Here is a 22,180-nt window from a genome sequence, read left to right on the forward strand (position 1 = left end):
GTATTGAGGTCTTTGGGCATCTGTAGGTACCTATACACACAGAAATGCACCATTGAGCCGTAGTAGGCTTGGGCTCAGGCCCAGAAATGGGTTAAGCCTCAGCTTATGCCTGGATGGTCCCATGGAAGCAGGCCTTGGGTACGAATCCCAGGCTCTGCAGGCTGGGTCCAGGAGTTGGACCCTGCATGCAGAGCTGTGAGCCTGGCAGAGGGATTGCTCCGTGGAGGACACAGCCCTGCAGCAGGACACAGCTCCTCATCAGACCTCATGCAGGTGGGGTGGGGAATCATCACATATCTGTTTGGGGGGTACTTTTTAGGCCTCTCAGGAGTCTGGCAGGAAGGTTCATCTCAGCCCACATCTCTGCTGTCAGACACCACCTCAGATCTTTCCAAAAAGTTTCTTGTTCCCCAACTGAGATCCACTTTGATGAAGGGACTGGCACAGGGTGGCACCCCACACCCCTTGTCATCATGTCTTGACTCTCTCTGCTACTGTGACAAGCATCACTCGAGGCACCAGCAACGGAGCTCTTGGGCCCAACGTATCAGCAAGGCACTGCCACCATAACAGCAGCAGCAGCCGTAAGGCCCAGCCTTCATGACTGGGCTGCAATAGACTCAGCTGAGACCAGGGCCAGCCCTGAAAGAAGGCACTGGGTTTGCCAGTTAACTCTGCTCATGTGAGAAAAGAGGGCAGGGGGTTGAATACACCATAAAAATGCATTTGATGTGGTTTTAAAGACAGAACTGCCCAGCATACTTTTTCACGTGAAGGTAGAACTTCAAGATGAACTAGAATATTTTTCTGACGCAGTCACTACCTCCATCCACTATATCTACTATGTAAATAAGTGTAGTGTAATTTAATAATCCTGCAGCTCCTAACCTTTTAATGAGGTTCTCAGAAGACACAGACCGAAACCAGCCTCCCCAGATTAAAGTTTTTGATTAAAACCACATGGATCAGCTTGATCTCCTCTGCGTTCAGGATATGGGGCCAAATCCAACCCGCCCATATCTGCCATGAAGCCAGTAGCTGTTGGCCCAGTGAGCAGAGCGTGAGGTCAGGTCGAACGCAGGCAGTGCTCTGAGCTTCAAAGGCTGTGAGCGGGGACTGGGTGACACTGTGTGCCGAAAGCAGTGCAGGGAAAGCTGGAAATGCCTGACAGCCCAGGGAGCCCGGAGCTGGGGAGCAGAGAGTGCCTTTCAGTAGTGTAACCAAGTCATTAAGGGAAGCCCCAAGTGGCCTTGGGAAGACCCCAAAAACTGAGAACTTGGAAAAGGAAATGCTTTTTCCTGATTTCCACTCTGTACGAGAGGAGTGTGGCCACAGCCATGTTCCCCTTGAGGCATTTCCCAACACAGAGCTCAGTGTCTGGACGTTGTAGAAGGAAGAGGCCAGTTTTCTTTTAAGACCCAGCAGAGATGCCTTTCAAAGCAGTGACTGTAAACCTTTCTCTCTAGGGGTGAGCGATCGTGGGCAGCACACAGTGGTATTTAAATTAGTCCATCCTCTCAGTGCCACAACCATCTCTCTATTCAGCAGAAACATTTGAGCTGTAACTAAAATTTTGGGCACCACATATCTGCGTGTTTAGTATTTCCAGCTAGGGAATTATCAAATGATCTTGCTTGTTTTTCCAGGCAGCTGCAGGTATAGAGCTACTTTGTGCCAAGCATGCATATAAACCCATTAGGGCTTTCTAATGTTTCATGCAGAGGAGAATAATGGAGGAGCTGTAGCTAGCAATTGTAATGCCAACCTAAATGCTTTTAAGCTAGGAGACAGTGCTTCATTAATTTTCACGTCAGCAGAATCACAAGCAAAGAAGTTTAAATACTCTGCAGAGAGGTGAGATTCAAACATTAGCCAACATCTAGAAGTGGGGGCGAGAAAGGACTGTGGTTTTCCTTTTGCATATGTTGATGGCTTCTCCTTTCCCTCCTGCATTTCCACCAATTCAAACCATCAGCTGCAGCTGAAGGGATACTTGTCTGTGTCTGATATAAGTCTGCTAGTTGGCTGATTGGAGTCTCATCCGAGAAACCATTTCCCTGGAGAAACCAGGCACAGGTTGCATTTTGCCTACTGTAATTAACGATGCATTAAATCTCCCCTGTTTGCTGTGCCCACATCCCCATGCTCCGTGGTTCTCCTCACGCAGGTTTTCCTGCAGACCCCACATCTCTGGTTGAGCAGGCTGTAGCAGTACATATGTGCAGTGAACACTTAGACCCAAACTGGGGAGAACAACATAGTATATTCTCACTAAGAGGTAAAAATATGTGTCCGAACTGAAGGGAGGTCAGAGCCACTTGCTGTGCTGTTGACTGAAGTAAAACTTCTGTTCCTAAAGGGAGTGGGAACGAACAGTGACCCAGCAGAGCTGGGGGCCTTGGAGCTCTGAAACGCAGCCTCTCTCCTGCTCGGAGGGGGTCAGAACTGCAGTGAAGCTGTGTGGCTGATTTCTCACTGCTTTCACCCTGCTGCAACCCCTCTGCCTTCATGGGATTGTCCTACCCAACACCAGCATCGCCGAGAGCAGAAGCTGGCCTGTCCTTCCTGCGCCCCCCTGTCACTACCGTTAGCCTCGCATGAGCGGTATCTCCTCTAATGGACATTGCATGGTTACTGCACTGAGCATGGCAGTGTCATTGCATGTGTTTCAAAATGTTGCCAACTTTATCCCAGACTGTCCTTGTATGTGTCCCCCCAGAAGTTTCTTTTTCATCTGTTAACATGGCTTCAGGGGGTAGTGCATCCTAAATGAGTGGGGCATTTCCTAGAGCTCCCTCATCCCAGGTCAAGTTAAACCTGTCCCAAGTTTTCTGAGCAACCAGTTGACCAGGCATAGCCAGCGCTGAGCACTGACAGAGTGTACAGACTAGCCAGCGTGCTGCTAGCCAGTGTGTTCATACCCTGCCCAACTCTGCAAATGTTGTTCTGAAATCCATTAATCAAGTGATTAGTCATTAATAAATAGTCCCTTAATGGATGCTTGACTATTTGGAGTATTCTCAGACTTTCCAACAAGCTGATTTTTTGCATTCCCAAGAAAAATTAAAAAAAAAAAAGAAAAAGTATGTCATAATCCTAAATGCACATGAAAGCAAATTGTACAGACTTAAATAAATATTACACTGCAATGTTGTTACTATTTTTTTATTTTTTAAGCACACCGGAAGGTTATCGGAGCTCAGTAGCAAACACAGCCTTACCAGTCCAAGATGACTGGTAGGACTAAAGCACATGAAAGCAACAGAAAAATGTATTGAAAAACAATTGTGCTTGCTTTCATCTTGTTTTTCCACACCCGTTAGCAGAAAAAATAAGTCTAGGTGACCCTGGTCAGAAGGAAATGTTTTTCAAATGCCTCCACTCCACTTTTAAGTACCAGAAAAAATAGTAGTTGAAAGAGAGCAACAGATTCAGTTTCCCTTTATCCAATTTATTTTAGAGTTTTGGACTCTAATCTGGCATCAGTTGCACTACCAAAAAAAAAAAAAACCCCACATTTCAAGAGTCACTCCATCTGAAAGATATTAGCAAGAGAAGAGTAGTGGAAGATATATTTCAGGAGCGCACAGAGTACTTTTGAACTTATTTTCCTCCTGATTTTTAAGGTGAAGCAACTCTTTTTTCCCAGCTCCTCATGCATTTAAAGCTGAATTTGCTGAAGCATTTGCAAAAAAACCCTCTCTGTTAAGAACAATCCTGCTCTGACTTAGTATGACCTAACATGTCTCTTCCACTTGCAAAATCTACAGTAATGCTGACTTTGGCCTTAAGTACACTCTTTGAATATTTACATTTCTTAACTTTGAAAAAAATTTGACTCCATCTGAGTGCCCACAGCCATCTTGTGGTCACAGTCTAATTTAAGAGAGACACACGCAGTAAATACAACTCTGTCACGGGGCAGTGTCCAAACACTTTCCTTGGAACAGCCCTGGGAACTTGGTCATGTGCAGAAATGTCCCCATTTCAAAGAGAAGAAAGGAGGAGTCATAACCAGAGGCAGAAATATAAAATTCATGTGGTCATAGCCTGAATGGTTTTTTAGATGCAACCATGCCCTTGATTTTATATTTCCAGACGAGCTTGTGCTGATAGTCTTTGTAGAGACAAATGCCAAGCTCCATTGCCGTTGATGCTCTCCCATGTGCTACTAACCCTCACGCATGTGTCCTTCTTTGCCACAAGCATCACTATGTTTTCTTTAGACATTTAAAATACACCAAAAGCCTTCTCTCACAGAAGCTAAGCTCAGGTTATGTTCTTCTCTTTCTTACATGGAACGTTCCTGACATCAGCAGGATTAGGAGAGTTATATATCCGAGTTCAGACCGATGAGACCTACCCTAAGCCTTTTGTCTAAACTGGAGTTGAAGCTTTGCTGCGTTTGAAGCTTTTCTCCTGGCTTTGGGTCGCATTTCCATCCTGCTTCTCAACCTTTCTGGTTTGTGACAAGAGTCCCATTAAGTGAAAAGGTTGTCCTTTAGCCTGAGAGAAGAGCAGTAAGAACAGAGAGCACTTGGGAGAAGAACAGGCCTGGCTGTCAAAGCTGTGGAGGTCCCTTCTGCAGGCACAAGAGGTTTGGCCGAGCCTGATAACCCCACTGTGGTTCTTGAAGGTTCTAGGTAGAAGCATTTGGGCATTTCACGTGGCTTGCTTGAATCAGCTCTCCCACGTGCTGAATCTGGGCATGTGTAAGACACGACCACAGGCCGTGTTGTGATGGCTGCCAACCGTGCAGCAGGGCCTGCGTTCACTGCGTTGCCTTTCTTTGTCTTTTCCTGCAGAAGCCCAGCGCAGGCCTTACTACGCTGACTATTCCCCGGCACGGAAGTACATTCACACCCTCTGCACCAGCCACTATCTCGACCTCTTCATCACGTTCATCATCGGGGTCAATGTCATCACTATGTCAATGGAGCACTACAACCAGCCAAAGGTAAAGTCACCCATCAGTGTGTTGGCCATGAAACACACCAGCATGGTGTAGCAGAGGACCTGAGGACCATACCCTGTTCCCTTGGGATGCTGTTGACCAGTGAGGTCTGCAGCCAGCCCTGCTTCCCTGGAACCATTCCCTGGTCTTTGAAAGCCTCAGCAGGCTCCAGACTCAGCATCGCAACCTGTCTAACTCTAGGCCAGCTCTATCGTTCATGAGTCGCTTGCCTCGGCCAAAAGCTTGATTTTCCTGCTCTTGTATAAAAAAGACAGAGAATAAGGCTAATGGAGAGTGAACTAAACTTTTACTAGGAAAAGACCAGTCCAAATATTTCTTCTCCTGATCCCAGGCGTGACTGACTCTTAAACTGTGAAACAGTCCAGAGTTTTAGAACATTCCACTAACAGATACAAACATGAAGTTAATGCATGCAGAGCAACGTTTCTTTTCCTCAATGAATTTAGAATAAACCAACTCTTAACTACAACCCTTTTTTTCTTTATGTATCATAAAATCGTTCTTTCCCAAGAAAACCCTTGGCATAAATCATACAGCCTGTCCATTTGCCACGTATATTAATCTTCCATTGCATTATCATCCACGGAGCTCTAGGCTCAGTGTTTACTTTTCTAGTATTGCATGATCTGCCAGGTAACCTGCAAATGCCTCCTGGAAGCTAAGCCAGAGGGCACCAAGCCACAGGGTAACGCCTGTGTGTTTTACGCCAGCTGACTGTGCGCTGTTCTGCCCCCATAATTCCTTTGCATAACAGCCATTGTTTCGCATGCAAATGTTATTTATCCAGATTAGGTCTTATTTATACTTGTTTTATGTTCACGTAGAACACAGTGCTTTAAATCTGAATGCAAAACATCACAAATTATATGAGAATTCAGGCTTGGGCAGTGTGCTTGAGATGGAATAGTAAATTGTCCCACATTCTTTTAAGTTGCCATTTTATTTTAGGCACTGGAACAAAAATAGTTATAGTAGTGCACTGAGGAATGCCAACATCTAAAAAATTTTCAGCTCTTGTTCCCAAAAAATCAGTGCATGATCATCCCACATATCTGGGGTCAGCAAAGCACAGTCATCACACAAATGTGATGAGGAGAGCTTTCCTGTGGCCTGAGGCTTCCTCTGCGAACAAAGCAGACATTGCTTTGCAGAATCCTCTATTGCATTTTATTTCCAGTTGTGTCTGTTTTGATGCTGATTGTTGTCATTTTCTAGCTGTAAGAGACCTGTACTGCATTTAACTAAATTCCCCTTCCCTCCTCTCCCCAAATCCCTACCCAACCAAAGAGCTGTTTCACTCTGCAGCTATCTATTTTAAGGTCCCAGCAAGATTCTTTTGCTATTGTTGGCCTCCAGCTCCAATGAAATCCATTATAAACACTCATCATCTTAAAGTATAAACACTGCGGATTCCTGACTTCCGAGAGCAGCTCTATAGAGAGCGTGAACATTGCACCAAATATGGACATACTTTGCCCAGCTCTAGAGATGTAACATTTTTCAAGAAGGCAAGATTAAATCCATTTCCAACGTTATTTATTTTTCTGAGTGTTTTAAGCAAAGACGTTGTCCTAAGGTTTGCCATGCTGGAATAAAGAAATGATCCATCAAGTGTTTTATTCTACCCAAGGCTAGGCAGTTCAGAAGAAGTAAACTTTACTAGATGGAGAAGGGGTAAAATTTTCTTTCTGACCCAGACTGAACAATTTGTGCACTGAACTTGGAGGATTGATAGCTCTTGACATTTTTAGCACAACTAGTATTAGTGCTCATGAGGCTTTTGTTTGCATCTGTGTCTAATCCTTTATTTGAGTTTTGCTGTGTGATTTAGTGTGGTTTTGTGAGCTCTGCAGACTATTAGGACTTTACTTCTTACATCTCTGTGCCTATGCTACCTTTGTGCCTGCCAGTCCCTCTGCAGGGACTCTAAGAAAGGACAGCTGGGGCTGGTCTAACTGGTGTCTCTCTTTCCAGTCCCTGGATGAAGCCCTGAAGTACTGCAACTATGTGTTCACCATAGTTTTTGTGTTCGAGGCAGTTCTGAAGTTGGTGGCATTTGGTTTTCGAAGGTTCTTTAAGGACAGGTAAGAGTATTTTAAACTCCTGTGTATTTAGGATAGAGCTGTGTTGACCTAGTTTTAAAGCCAGATGCTGGGTAAATGTAGTGTTACTATGATTGTACTACATGCTGTGTGCAAGGAAGAGCAAAGGGTTGTCTCTCCATGGGTGCAAACTTTATAGTGTAGGAACTAAAAATTCTAAGAACTGCTAGTACTGCTTTGCAGAAGGAATTCAGGAAATCTTACAGAATTCTAGATACATTCTTTCCTGCAGAATCTGCCTCTGCACCAGGTCTGACCGGCTCAGCTTAGAGGTCAGAAACAACCTGTTAGCATCAATCCAGTCCTCAGAATAGTAGTTTTGGCAATCTAAGGTCACAGAGTTCCTCAGAACGAGTCTCCTTTTCAGTCCAAACCAGTCCTTTGATAGATTGCTGGCTTTGTAAAGCCTTTGGCAGACAGAGGTAGTTGTGTTCAGCCCCGCTGCCTTCAGATCCCAGCTGCAGAGACCTACTATCTTATTCTGCCTCACATTTAGCCAGAAGCAAATGTGTAGGAAAGCACGTTGTGGTCTGGCGACTTGCTGGGGAGCAGGGTAAGATTGGACCCTTTTCCACAAGATCAGCTTGTTTGCCTCATTTGTCCTGACTGAGTGGTTGGACGTTGCTATGAGCAGTGTCACTTATGAGGGAAATTACGTAGGAAAGACACTCAGTTTCTTCACACCTTACTGTCTTTCTAGTGCTGGTGTGGAAGACCCTCTGTAAGTGTTAGCCTAAAAATCAATGGAGATACACAAGTGGAGTAATTCAAGAGAGAGGTGACATAATATGGGAGCAGCTGTATTGTGTCACATCAAAGGTCCCTCTAGCCTGGTGTCTTGTCCTTGAGAGTGGCTCCAAGTGGATAGCAGGGGGACAATGGGGACCTGGAAGTAGGCAGGGACACTTCCCTGTCACAGCCTACAGCAGCCTTGGCTCAGAGGCTGGCTGTGCCAGCTGCAGGGAGTTGAATTTGTACCACCTAGAAGACCATGAGACCAGATATGAGAGAGGAGAGGCATTTGGGATTTTTTTTGTGCTTGTTATTTACAGATAATTCTCTACTTTCGGGTGCCTGTCCATGTATGATTTCTTTTTTTGTCCTTCCTCTCTTCGTCTGTTAGGTGGAATCAGCTGGATTTGGCCATAGTTCTCTTGTCAATTGTGGGGATCACGCTGGAGGAGATTGAGATGAATGCTGCACTGCCCATCAATCCAACAATAATACGCATCATGCGGGTGCTGAGGATAGCGAGAGGTATGGCCTGTGCTGTAGGTCTCCAGCCATCCCTCCAGACACATCAGGAAGTGATTTGGCCATTTATTCTTCTAGTCCTGCTGTTTCAGTTTGACTTGAGAACAGTTAGGCGACAAGGCTGCAAAATGTCAGTTCCGAGACAAACTAGGTGGAGTTTCACGGGTGTTTCTAGTGGCATCTTAGATTGGTTTCTCATTCAAACCTGGGATCACAGACCTTTTATACTGATACCAGACAAGAGCGAGAAGCGGTGGAGAAGGGAGGATCAGAGCTTGAGATGATGCTTTTCACTGATGAAGCGTCTCCCCATCACTCTCTCATTTTCCTCCTAGGGCACGCTGGAGTTCTTCTGGCTTTTGGTCTGTTTTCCTGATGTCCGTAACATTAATTGGTGTGGGAAGCAGTCAGGATGTTCAGGTGTTCTGCAGGCCCTGCCAGGATGCAGTGAGCTTGCCATCTGTACAAATAGATGCAAGCGAGATGTAAACCCTCCCTACGAGATCCAAAGCTAGATTTCCTTTATGGGTTTTGCTTGAAATATTTCCCAGCCCTGCTGACCAGAATTTGATTCTCATTGTAGTGCTGAAACTGCTTAAAATGGCCACTGGGATGCGAGCTCTCCTGGACACAGTGGTACAAGCACTTCCCCAGGTAAGCCCCCAGACTTCATCCATGCCCAGTTTGTGTCCCTCGGTGAACTGTGCCTTTCGGGCACAGCCCTATGCCACCGAGTTTGGTGGGCACCAGAAGCCACCTGGAGAGGATATCAGCTTTCCCTGCTGCTACCAGTGCCATGGTAGGACAGTTTTGCTTGGCACATCCTGCTCACACAGTGTGTGTTAGAGGGGCAAACCAGGATTAGAGAAAAAGAGTTAACAGAGAGCCAATTGCTGTAGGCAGAGCTCTTCTAAGACACAGATTTTACTGGCAAGTTCAGGAAACACAAAGATAGACAGAGAAAGCTGTTGGTGAAAGGACTGAAATTAGGCAGCTTCCAGCTCAGCAGTTTTCTGTGTGAGACAGGAGCAGCCGTGCTTATTGACATCTATTGAGAGAGGAGCTGCAGACTTTAAAAGCCAAGTAGGGGAGGTGTTTCTGAGTGTTAAAAGCTTGAAGTGGGGTCCTAAATCACCTTATTCTCATGAGCTGCAAGAGGAACAATGATGCTGACAATCTTAATGATATTTGATAAGATCCTTCAAGTGTTGAGTTCCTGTGACTGCTTTTTCATGGATCCATTTATTTGAAAAAAGAAAGAAAGAAAGAAGTGTTTTGGTGACTTGCACTCCTCCCTCAAAAAGATCTAAAGCACATCAGAAGAATTCCAAGAAGTGTAGGGTTCTTTTGCTTTTAAAATCTTATGCTATTTAAGCTGTGTCCTGCTAGTTTGTAGGTTTGGTGGTCTGATTCCTAATTTTTCAGTCTTTAGAGTCAGCTCAGCTGCCTACACATTCCTATTTCATATAACGCCAGGATCCTGTATCCCACCAGTCAGTACTGGAGGTGGGGAAAGGGACTGTAGATACTTGTGGATTCATTCACCCCTATACAAGAGGGGGTGAAGATGCTCTGATATCAGAAAGGAAACATTGCCACACTTCACCCAGAAGTGAGTACCAATATGAGGTGCCAGGCCATCAAGAATGAGACAGAGAAACTCTGCAGCCACCTTCTCTGAGCTGGCAGTTCAGAAGCAGTGCTTTCAGAATGCACAAGCATGGTCAGACAAGTCCTTAGTTTTCAACCCCTCCAAAATATCTCACAACTGAGTCGTTGGAATGAGTTGTATGAGTGGGCCTGCTCCATTCTGCGTAAAAGCCAGCGCAGCGTGCCCTGGGATGGACTGGGAGAGTCAGGCCTCCCCTCTCCCAGCCCCGCAGGCCCAGGGCACCATGGTGGGCAGTCACATCTTGATCAGCTTCCACTGTCTGCAGAGGAATCACATCTCAACGGCAGGATGATAACACTGTGGCTTGGCCAGCGTGTAGACATCTTTTCCAGAATATGAGTGGCCATATGAGAATCAGTAGAACTAGTACATGTAATTACCCAAATATACCCCTATGAGTTAGTTCCTAAGTGCAAAGTATCTATTCAAAATTAACTGGAAAACAAGGGGAATTTCTTTTTCTTGGAAAGACCCATTTACTTTTCATCACTGCCATAGAGATGTTTCTAATCGGAGGCATTTGCCCTTTGGTATTCAGATTTCCTTTTCAGTGAAGGATTTTGGCTGAGACCAAAGTGTGGAATTTACCAACCTGACCTGTGTTTTGGCATTTCAAGAAAGCATTTGATTTGTGTCTTTTTTTTTTTTTCCTTTCAAAAGCACTGTGATTACAGAGCATGTTTTCTCCCTCTCCTTGTTTTCTCTCCCCCCCAAACAATAGGGTGGCTGCAGGCCAGGCTTTTTGTTTCCTTGGGGTGTTTTTGCAGTTTACATTCAAACCAAAGTCTTTTAAAGGGAAATCCCCAGGGATGTTCCAAGCAGATCTCGCACAGATAAAAATGTCATTTTGTCCTCCAGTGAAATTCAGAAAATGAGAAGGGAGGTTTGGGAAGACCTCTCCGACGACAATCACACTTCATAAAACTACAGCTTTCATTTCAAAAACAGGGAAAGAGTTCCTACCCCAATTAATGTAGCAGCCTAAAACCACAGCTGGAAAATCCTCATTGAATGTGTCTGCTAAATGACAAGAAAAGTTAATTTGATGTCTATTCATTAAGGTTTTGGGGGAAATTCTTTGTCTGGTGTCTGTAGAATGTCCATTTATGGGCTTACCATGGCAAGGTATTGCCATTGCAGTACACTTCTTTTTCTTTCTCTTCTGGGTGATTTTCATCACCTTCCTATTTGTTTTTATTCAGCAGCAGATATAACTTGAGTAACACTCAGAGAACCAACTATCTTGGGGGAATGTTAGCATTTCGATCCAAGATTGAAGCTGTCACAGTACAGGCTCAGTCTCCTCTTCTGGAACTTCAGACTGACCTTGAGCTGCTGTTTTCAATGCAGGAAGGCTTCCTACCCTATAACATCCTCCTTGTGTGGTAACCTCGTGTCTACCAGTTCAGAGATCTTCTCCTCTACCATGTCTCTGAAAAAAATGAGATGGAGTAGAGGAGAGGCAAGAGAGACAGAAAGAATGGTCAGGGAAAGATCTCAAAACGGTACCTTCTTTGCCTACCCCCTCCATGCCCTCTTAGTCCCAGAAAATGGTTGGGATAGTGTGAATCGATCATCAGGTTCCTGCCACAGGCCATCTGTGCTTCTGCAGCGCTGGCTAAAGTTACCCACTACTGTGCAGTCTTGAGGCGGTATCTCCTTTGCAAACAGGAATCCAAGTTTTCCAATTTCACAGCTGGTTGACCAAGAGGTTGAACTAGTAGTGGGGCCATGGTCACCTAGAAAGGCACTGCCAGCCTCAGCTCCGAAGGTGGACCCTCATGGCATACCCTTTTGGAGAACAAACAAAATTTGCCATGGACTTTAAGGTATGAAGTGCTAAAATCAGCTACACTGGTGTAAACATGAAGTAGATCCACTGCTTAGAGCTAGAATAGCGTGACCAGCACTGACTTCATCACTTAGACATTGCCAGTCCTAATTAAGCCAGTTCAGTGCTGCCGTTCACAGACTGAAAACTCCCCTGTGATGGCAGAAGCTTGCTCCTACCATAACACCAGCCACGCAGCTCTGCACTGAACTTCAGCGTGGCTTTTAAAAGCCACCTGGTCTTGTTTTAAGGATGCAAAATGTTAGGGAATTGGCCATCCCCTATTGATTAAATACATTCTTCCAGTAGATGTTTACTTTTTCTGCTAAAATAGTCTGGTGGTTTTAGTCTGAATTAGCCACATTTGTTTTTTCTTTGGATGTAATTTTGCTCTTTTTTCTTTTAGAACTTCTCCTTTTTGGAGCAATAAGAGATAAAATAATCTCTTGCAGTCTGGCAAATAGAACACTGAAACCCTTTGATCTCTCAGTATGAAGCAGGTTTTGAAGACCTGTTCCAAGTGTTTTCCTCTACTTTATGAGCTCTGGCCCCATTAAGGCTATGTAATGAATTATACCACTCTTGTGCTTCAGCTGAATATTCCCTTACTTACACATCTGGTGGCTGCATCGGTTTTGTAAGCAATGTCTGCTCTATAAGACTCCTATCTGATGGTAATCCTTTAGTCCTTTTCACATCCCCTGCTTTCCAAAGCACAACCCACCCTTTCTGTAGCATGGCCTGCACTTCACTCTCAGATTTGTAACATTGCATTTCCCTGGGTTAAAATGCTGGTTGTGTAAGTGAATCCACCATACTGAGCAGCCCAGCTCAGCCTGCACAGCACTTCTAGTATCGATTGCCAGTAAGAAAATCTGCAGTCAATGCTAAGCTGCCAGTGCTCTGCCTGATGGAGACGACAAAGTGGAATCCAGTCCAGTTGCCATCCTGGCTCTGCAGGGCCAACAATAGAAAAATGTGGAACCTTCCTACCAAAAGTTTTGGGTTCTTTTTTCTTCTTTTTTTCTCACTTGCGGATGGCCCATTAAGTAAATGCAGGACTGTATAGTATACCTCCTCTTTGTCTTCAAGGCTTGGAACTCCCCCCAGATGGCCTCTGTGCCAAGAAAAAAAGTGAAGAGCTCCTTGTTCTATCAATGCCCTGAATGACAGAACCTGTAGTTTACTCCTGTCCAGGAGTTTAACTCTTCTTGGTGCTGTAATTCCTGTGCTTATCTCAACTTCAGCTCTTGAAGAGGTTTTCTGGCATCATCTAACAGCAGTTGTGGGACACAAACAATAGTCTGCTTTTGCCAGATGCTGAAAACCCACAGTGACTGTGAAGCTCAGAGAGCAAGAATAGAAATGTCTCACCAGCAAGCATTGCAGATGAGACAGATTTTGGAAAATAGGTATGTGTGTGCTATGCTGCACACTGGAAAGAAGCGCAGAGACGCCTGAGAGATTTGAGTAGCAAAGCAGAAATCATTAGGGAGAGAAACCACTGTTCTGCTGGCTGTTAGCACTGGTTTCTGTGGGACTGAGTGGATACACAGAAAGGGGAGCTCATTCAGTTCAGCTAGTGGCCCTGTGGTTGCACCAGTGAGATGACTTTAGCCTCCAAGGTTCTGTCTGGGCCTTGCCACTAGTCCTGGAATTCACACGGATGGCCTCTGTTTTCCAAGCAGACAAACGTGTCCATTTTCTCTTGGGTCTATGCATAAATTAGCCTGTGTTTTCCTGCTGCCAGGATTATTGCTTTGGCTGGAGAGTGCTGGAAGGAAGATGAGGAGGACTCATGTCCTTGGAAAGGATTGGCAGGGGCTTAGTTTTGTGAGAAATTGCTCTTGACAGGCATCCCAGGGAGCTGTGTGCACTGCCTGCATGGACAACTGAAATGCCAAGGTGTGGGCCAGTGGTGCAGAAATAATTGATGTCAGAGCAGGAAGAGACACCAGAGGAACAGTAGTGTGCTTCAGCCAGCCATTGCAGGAGTAGGGCAGCAGAAAACACAGCAGGGGCTTTTTGCTTAGTGGTGTAGGTCAGAGGTTGAACTCTGATGGGACATGCAGTGGTGTTTAGCTACTGTAGTCTCACTTAGGAGGAGGCAGAAAACTGATAGCAGTGATGTCTGCAAGAGTAAAGCGGAGACAGCCTCCCCAGGCCATGCAGGGGCAGTGGGAGAAGGGTTTTACTGGGTGTGCGGAGAGGAGAGTCACTTTTCTTGCTGCTGAGCAAGGTTATTCCAGGGCTTTTGCAATGGCAGATCACAGACCATTTTAACCCAGCCAAATGGTAGGTCCAGCTGGGATGCACGGTGGTGAAGGGTTAGCTCTTCATACAGGCTCTCCCTGCTCCTCTGGGTGGGATGGAGGACTCTGCCTCTCTCCCCAAAACATCCCTTTGTCCCAGGCACACAGTTTACCAGCAGTATATGACAGCCAGGATGCCAGAAAGTGGAAGTCTAGGAGGAATCGCTGCCTTCTCTTGTGGCTTTTCTGAGGTACTTTAAGGCACCAAGAACGTCTTCAAGATGTTCTTCATCTCTGCTTCACTCCCTACAGGCCACAGCCTCCCCTCAACACTGGAGCCACAGCAAATGACGGATAGCCCCTGCCTGCCAGAGAAAGGCGTTATCTGTAGTTTTCTCTGCCCAGCCAAAGGCACCAGCCCAAGTCAGGGGGAGGGTGATGGATAAACAGAGCATGGGTTGTCCTGCTCAGTGCTGCTAGAGCAGAACCACTTCTCAGAGCCTGCTTCGGTGACTGGCTGCCAAAATTGAGGTTGCTGACTAGAGCTGGATCTCTGTCCCTGACGGGTGTCCAGCACAGGCATCCCAGCCTTCAGCTGCTGGAGAAAAGTGCCTGGATGTGCTGTGCCCCCTCCCGTTCCTCCCAGCAACATGATTCATGCACAATCTTTTTCTTGTCTGGTCTCAGTAGATCTCAAAGTGCTTTAGAGACATTAATTACCTATCCGCAAGGGTAATACAAATGCGTACGTTGAGTTACAGGAGAGGAGTGACTCACTCAAGGTCACAGACACACATCCAGTCTGCCTTCTCTGCTGCTCAGCAGCTGCTGGCAGACGGTGCTGCCTCCACCTCAGCCCATCTCTGAGAGCATGCCTTGGGCCCTTCTCTGTGCTCAGGCCTTGGTGAAGGCCATGGACTGAAGAGGACCTTCCTTTTTTTTCCCTGAGGGACACATACCAGAGAGCCATGTGCTAGCACTGATAAAATATTAAATCTGGCACTGACCTGTGCCGATTCAGTACAGCCAGAAGCTACACAAACAGACCAAGCAGTTTTGCTGAAGCACCTAAGCAAGACATGAGCCATTTTGCTCAGCCACATTGTCTTGAGCATCGGGTGTTTGTGGGCTGCTGAGAAACTCATGTCCTCTCCAACTTCATGAGCCACCAAGTGCCTGCACATATCCATGTGGATACTACATCTGCAGGGGGTGGTCAGGGCAGCAGGTTTTTCTTGTGCACATGGGGAGCAACCTTCCTCTTAGCTGACACTCCGGAGCAGCTCTGGATGTCTAGATACAGGTCGGGATGGGGGTTAACTGTAAAGGTTGTGCCATCACCCATCCCAGGATCTTTGACTCGCCGCTGTCTCCCACATCTCTCTTTCATGGAGCCACGTTTCCACATCAGTCAGACATTCAGTCACTTCCCAAGAGATCCTGTGCATCAGCCGAGCTTTGGAACTGCCTCTGTGTGTGCTCTCAGCCAAGGGCAAATGCAAGCTTAGACACCAGCAAACACCACATTAGCAAACATGCTTCTGTTAGCATTTTTAGAGTGTGCCTGTGGCTGGGGTGCATTGAGCCAATACAGCAAACCCGTGAGTGAGAACTGGTCTTTGAACAACTAGTTATGGGACACGTTGGTTCAGTAATGTAATTAGTCACGATCTTAAATACAGAATCTTTTACAAATGCAAATTGTTTATGAGCAAATGTCAGCTCATAACATGCTTTGCATGTTGAGAGATACATAATAGTTTTGACTGATAACCTGGTAGTAACTTTGATGTTAGTCTAAATTCTTTGGAATTTCGACAATGCGGGAAGTTTGCAGGATGATTTATTAGGCATTAAAATAGCAGTAAAATATTCAGCTTATAGACTTCTTTGAAAAAATTCCAAGACCCTCTTCTAACAGTCCTATTGCATCAGGCTTTAATATACACTCAACCTAGAAAACTCGTTTATCACTTTTGTTTTCTTTCTCTTTAATTATTTGCTCATTTGCCTTCCCGGCAGCGTGGTGTGTGCCTGTTTTCCTGTGTTTTCTAATTTGCAGTCATTTTGCAGACTGCCTTCTGTCTTACAAACCACCAGTGGTCCAGCAGACATGCATTAGGAAACACTATTCCAGAAGACAGTACATGCTGATGAAATAATCCAGACCAGCCATCCACATCACTGTATTATCTCTATTATTCCCTGGAGTATGGTGATAATGTTAGTGGAATTGAAAGCTCTATGTGTAGTAGCCAGCTTAGGCTTCACAGCAATTACAGTCTCCACTGGGTGATTTGACTATTCCCATTTCTTTAATACAAAAAAACCATACTTCATAAGTGATAGCTGTGTTAATTTTATGATAACAGGTGTGGTACTGATAATAGCCTTTCTAATGAAATTAAGCAGCATGGTCAAAATACTCAGCAACATTGTGGCTGTGCTGCCTCAGAGAAGACAGCTCTCTCGAACTGTAGAGTTCACTAGAAAATACCTTGGAGATCATGAACCCCTCGGCCAGACTACCTGAATCACCACCTAGTTCATTTTTATTTAGAGATAAAATAATGCTTGTGAGACCATGTCTAACTGGAGAACTCGATTGCTCTATCTCTGTTACAGGCTGATAGACACAAGGCATTTAAAAGCAGCAGGAAAGGTAAATGTGACCAGAGTTAGTTGTGGGTAAAATGCAGAGCTGGTCGGGTTACTCTGCCCTTCATGTTCTCTGCCTGAATCACAAAAAATCTGCTCTTTGAGATGTCATAAAGGCTTAGACCCCATGTAGTGATTGACTCTGGTGTGGATGACTGTAATGCCATCGTTATTAAGAACCTGTGTTCCCTTTAGCATCACTGCACTTCTACTACCATCCCCTTCAGCCACCTTGCAGTGCATGTTAATACCTAATAGCAGCACACCACGCAGGGTTTGAACCGCACGGTGCTTGCGTTTAAGTGTTGGTAGATGGAATAGAGCTTTTCTTTTGAAAGCTAAAATTCAGGTAGCTGTCAAATATCTGTAAAGCAGCAAGGCTAGGAGAGCTTTACATCTTACTGGAGCATATGTTCCCTTTCTGAAAGCCCTCCAGGCCAGCAAAACCCTTGAAAATCAGGCAATTCCTCTTGTGGCTTGAGCGATGTCTTGTAAATGTCACACTGACTTGAAACCCTCAGCCTTCGTGCTCAGAGTCTCAAACCTGGCAAAGAGAAGGGAAAGGCCCTTAAAGCTCAAAACCAGAGCACCAGGTCACTTAAGCTACCAGTGCACTGGAGTGCAGTGCTAGGTGCCACTGAGGCTACAGCTACGAGTTGGCCAAATTACAGACAAAGGCAGCATCCCAGGTAAGTGGAAGGGCGATGGAGAGGCACCAGCCACAGAGACTGCTTTGCACGTGGGAGTATCTGCTCCTTCCCTGACATAGGAGACTTCTCTGGGTCTATTAAAGCAGAGCTGTGAAAGGGGACCAGGGTGTTAGAAGCCAGGGAAGATGATGATTAACCTCTGGCCACCAGTCCCTCTTTTGCTTGTGTTTAAAATGTGATGGAGCAATTTAATTCGTGACCTCAACTTGCCTGACCCTTGTTCTGCTTTCTCCTTGTGTAGGTAGGGAACCTTGGCCTACTTTTTATGCTCCTGTTTTTTATCTATGCTGCCCTGGGAGTGGAATTGTTTGGCAAGCTAGGTGAGTAATGTGCCTGACACAATTTATTTCATCCGGTTGATGTTTATTTGGTATCTAGCTGTTTCCTTTCTTCTCTCTCTCATTCTCAAGACTTCCTTAGCTTCACAGCTCATGGTCTGAAGATTAAAGTTTTCTCTTGATCTCAGGGTCACAGATGACACATGAGGATGTAATACAGAATCTGTCTAACATGCACACACACACATTTAGAGATTTGTCCAACACCACCCTTGGCTGTAGAGGAACTATTTATTGTTTAAATACAATTGTCCAGCATGGATATATTCACAAAGATGGAGGTTTGCTACTTAAGACAGAACATGAGTCTGCAAAGCTGGATGGTAGTCAGATTCGTGCTGGAGGGATGCCACCGTAAACATGTCCCTCTTCGGAGCTTCCACCACACTCCATTAGTTTTCTGCACTTGGCTGACATTGCTCTTCCAGCTGCCCAAGTCTTGTCTGTCCGTTGTTCTTCTCAGCATCACCTTCCCCTTCCTACATAAATCAGGAAGCATCCACTGGTTCCTGATTGTCCAGCATCATTTATTCCTCCAGCCTGAGGATACTGTGTAGCTGATCATGTGTCCTAAAACTAAAATCAGGTGGAGTCAGAGAGAAAACACTATAGCCCAACCTGGCCCAGCTTAGCCAGCCAAGGCAGTCACTGCCTTTAAATATGCTGTTGGAAGGAGATGTGTCTGCCCTCTCGGTGTTTGCGTCCCAATTAGGGCTTCAAGAGCATCAGAAGCACCCTTCCTCCACAGTGATTTTATGGCTGTCATTAATCCCCTTTATGAGTCCAGCCCTCTGCTTGGATTACAAATGCCTAAAAGCAGAATATTTCTTTCAACCAAAGACAAATTATTTTTCAGTCTTCAACAAATTCTGGGAAAAAATTAGTTCTGCATCCATCCCAAATGGAATACTGTGGGGTTTATATTACATATCTCGATATATAGGTATGTATTTCTTCAGCCACAAAGATGAAAAATGTCTTATTCACAGAGGCACCTTCTGCTGTGCTGAATCCTTTTAGTGTCTCCATGCACACACCTTTCTAGTGCCAGCCCCCAGGTAACCACAGCATGTGGTCGCAGACTGGAAAAGCCCTAATTTGTCTGGGGCAAGCTGCAGGCAGTCAGCACACCACTTCCCACCCTGATTTAATGGGGAAATACTTTCCTTTCTTTTTCACAATCACTGCTAGTCCATGTCAGCCACAAGTACCGTCAGCGCTTGCCCCTCCAAGACTGGTCATTTGTGGGTGTTTTTTTGCTTTTTTGGTTTTCCTCCCTATTTACCTCTGAAATAAATACCTAACAGTGAAATGCCCTAGCAAGAGATATTGCTGCCTGTCCTAATGAATATTTAATGAGTCTGTGTTTTATGGAAAGAGGCATATTTCATATGTTCAATTTACATTCATTAGTATATTAATTCTCAGGGGGAAAATGTCAAATTGCTCCACTTTATCTCAGTGAAATATCCCTCATGGTAGATGTACTCTGTAAAAAATAATCAAGATAAGGACAGAATCAAGAGGATTACAAACAAAGGGTACTGTAGAGCAGTATTTGTTGAGACAGCTCAGCAAGTCTGCTTGTTTTCAGGTCCTTTTAGATCTCTTTGTGTTGGCTCTGCCTGTTGGGATAAAGTCATGAGAATCACAGAAGTGCTGGTGGAAGAGGCCTCTGGAGGCCTCCTCCCACTTGAAGCCACAGCAACAGCTCAGAGTAGCTGTGGCTTTGTCCAGCCAAAGCTTGAAAAATTCCAAGGACAGAGCTCCCCTACCTCTCTGCTGACCTGTCCCAGGGCTGTTGGGGCCCTCCAGATGAAAACAACTTTCCTAATGTCCAACCTGGACTTCCTACACCACAATGTGTTGCTGTTCATTATATCACCTACCTCCACTGAGAAGAATTTGGCTACATGATCTCTGCAGCTGCCCTTCAGTAGTCACAGGCCACCATGAAACCAGCACTTTGCAGTCCTCCCTGATGCCGTGTGATGCAGTGCGACGTATCTCAGGGTCTCTCCGCCAGGTTTGGGGGGCTACTCTGAGTAAGCACTGGCAAACGTGGCTTCACTGACGTGCTTCTGCTTCTCCCCCGGCAGACTGCAGTGAAGAAAACCCCTGCGAAGGGCTGAGCCGGCACGCAACTTTCACCAACTTCGGCATGGCCTTTCTCACCCTCTTCAGGGTGTCAACGGGGGACAACTGGAATGGTATCATGAAGGTGTGTGCAGTCTCTGGGTATTTTCTTCTCTCTGTAGATATATAGATACAGATTTCAAACAAATTTAGACAACTCTTATGTGAAAACAAAAAATATTTCCTTTTAAAACCTTCCCATTTAAAAGCCAAGTGTATTTTCAAGTGATAACTTGTCCTAAGTCTCACCCAGCCTGAAACTTCATTCTTTTTAACATATATATAATACTTCAGGAAAATTATGTCAGTTCTTGTGGCTGAGCGGAGTAACCATGTACTCTCTGCCCTGTGCCTTCGGGCCATAAGACAGTCTTCCTCTTTGTAGATGATGTAATTCATTGTGTCCATATTTTCTTCTCTCCATTTTAATTGTACCTACAAGCCGTTGTGTCCAGGATATGTTATTATATGCTTTTCAGTCCTCAGCAGGTTATCTTTGATATTTCTGTATTTGGAGCCCAAGCAGAGTCCCAGCCCTTATTAATCCCTCACCTCTCCCTCTCTGTTGCAGGACACTCTCCGGGAATGCACTCGGGAAGACAAGCACTGCCTCAGTTACCTGCCTGTTATCTCTCCTGTCTACTTCGTCACCTTCGTCCTCATTGCACAGTTTGTGCTGGTCAACGTGGTGGTGGCAGTGCTGATGAAGCACTTGGAGGAGAGCAACAAGGAAGCCAAGGAGGATGCTGAGATGGACGCCGAGATCGAGTTGGAGATGTCCAGAGGAGCAACGACTTCATCCACCAGTGGGAGCAGGGGAGGTGCAGTGGCCCCGGAGAGCAGGGCACCCTACAGAAATCAGGAGACCATGAAGTCAGAGTCAGCGGTGCAGGTGAAGCACCAAGCCCTGGTAATAATTCACACAAAGCATCTGCTCTTCTGGTGCTCAGGGTAGGGAGGGGACGGTTCTTACCGGTCGCTGCTGTCTGATCATCGGGCAGTCCCCAGTGACACAGAGTCAGAGAGGCAGGAGACAAGGCAGCGTGGGAGGAAGGCAGCTTCCCCGGGTCCCCCCATGGCAGAGCTGTCACCGCCACCTCCGCATCTTGAGTCATCTCAGGAGGGCTCTCGGAGGTGGATGGCTGCTTGAAACACATTCTCCAGGGCTAACGCTGTCCTGACCGTTGTTCTGGGGGAGCGTTGAAAGTCCATCTCTTGCCATTTCTAATTCATTCAAAGGTTTTGAATTTTAAGTTCAGAACATAATAACCACTGATCCCTGTCCTGCTCTCCCAGCCCACGCATCGGTCCTTGTCATTTTAGCAGGGGCAGCAGCACCAGGGAGCAATCTCAGAAAGCCCTGGGAATGCTGGCACTGTCAGCCCTGACACATACAGCAAGGCATGGCATAAATTCCCTTCACACAGACACAGATACACTGCTCAGGTTGTTTTTAATCCTACTTTGGAATTTCCAAAGGAGCCTCAAACCAATCATGGTGTGCAGCTCAGGAGGGCATGCCTGGCACTGGTGCAAGGTGCAGCATCCCACTGGCTCGTGCTGGGCATGGCTGACTTGGACCCCGGGAATTGTCAGAGCCCCTTAGCAAGAAGCTGGAGGTTCATGGGTTGATTTTCCAGACACTGCTTGCTCTCTGATTTCTATCGGTCCTCTAGAAAAACAGGGCAATCGGAAGTCAAGGGGGGGAAGGAGGGACATGAGATAATTATCTCATCCCATGTCAGCAGCGTATGATTAAGAGTGAATGTGAAATTGCTTTGTCACCATGATCACAAATAAATCTACCACAAAATCAATGGGGGATTTGAGATTAAATTACATTAACTTAGATTTTTGTAAAATCTATCAGACTTTATTAAGTCAGGTAAAAAGAAATTTAGTTACACAGCGATGGAGAATTCACTATTTGAGTGTAGCTTCTAATAGACATTTCTGCAGGAAAATGCGCCATAAACACCCAGGTTGCTTTTCTCATTGAGGGAAGAGAGGGCTCATCCTTTCACGTAGGCTGTGATTGCAAACTGAGTTCATTGAGTTTTCCTCATCTTCCAATACCTCCCGAGCACATCGGGAGCCACGCAGAGCCTCCTCTTAGCCCTAGAAAACCCGTAGTGAGAGGAGATGCTCTGATCCCAGCAGGAGCAGGGAGCTGGCCACAGATTTCCCCTTGTGGATGAGATTGTTTGAATGCAGGTGAGGATTTGCAGGCCAGGGCTACCCCTCCCCTGGGT

The 22,180-nt window shown here is 45.8% G+C and overlaps 1 protein-coding gene across 1 annotated transcript in view; it reads left to right on the forward strand.

Moving 5' to 3' along the window:
• Window positions 1-22,180, forward strand: part of CACNA1H (calcium voltage-gated channel subunit alpha1 H) — a 128,214-nt gene that overhangs the window by 95,926 nt on the left and 10,108 nt on the right. The window contains exons 24-30 of the mRNA XM_074886017.1: window positions 4,806-4,957; window positions 6,950-7,059; window positions 8,201-8,334; window positions 8,915-8,985; window positions 17,696-17,774; window positions 19,892-20,013; window positions 20,500-20,820. Of these exons, the coding sequence (XP_074742118.1) occupies window positions 4,806-4,957; window positions 6,950-7,059; window positions 8,201-8,334; window positions 8,915-8,985; window positions 17,696-17,774; window positions 19,892-20,013; window positions 20,500-20,820 (989 nt within the window). The remainder of the gene's footprint in view (window positions 1-4,805; window positions 4,958-6,949; window positions 7,060-8,200; window positions 8,335-8,914; window positions 8,986-17,695; window positions 17,775-19,891; window positions 20,014-20,499; window positions 20,821-22,180) is intronic.

This window comes from Strix uralensis, chromosome 16 (genome assembly GCF_047716275.1).
Source record: "Strix uralensis isolate ZFMK-TIS-50842 chromosome 16, bStrUra1, whole genome shotgun sequence".
In the NCBI taxonomy this organism is placed as follows: Eukaryota; Metazoa; Chordata; class Aves; order Strigiformes; family Strigidae; genus Strix; species Strix uralensis.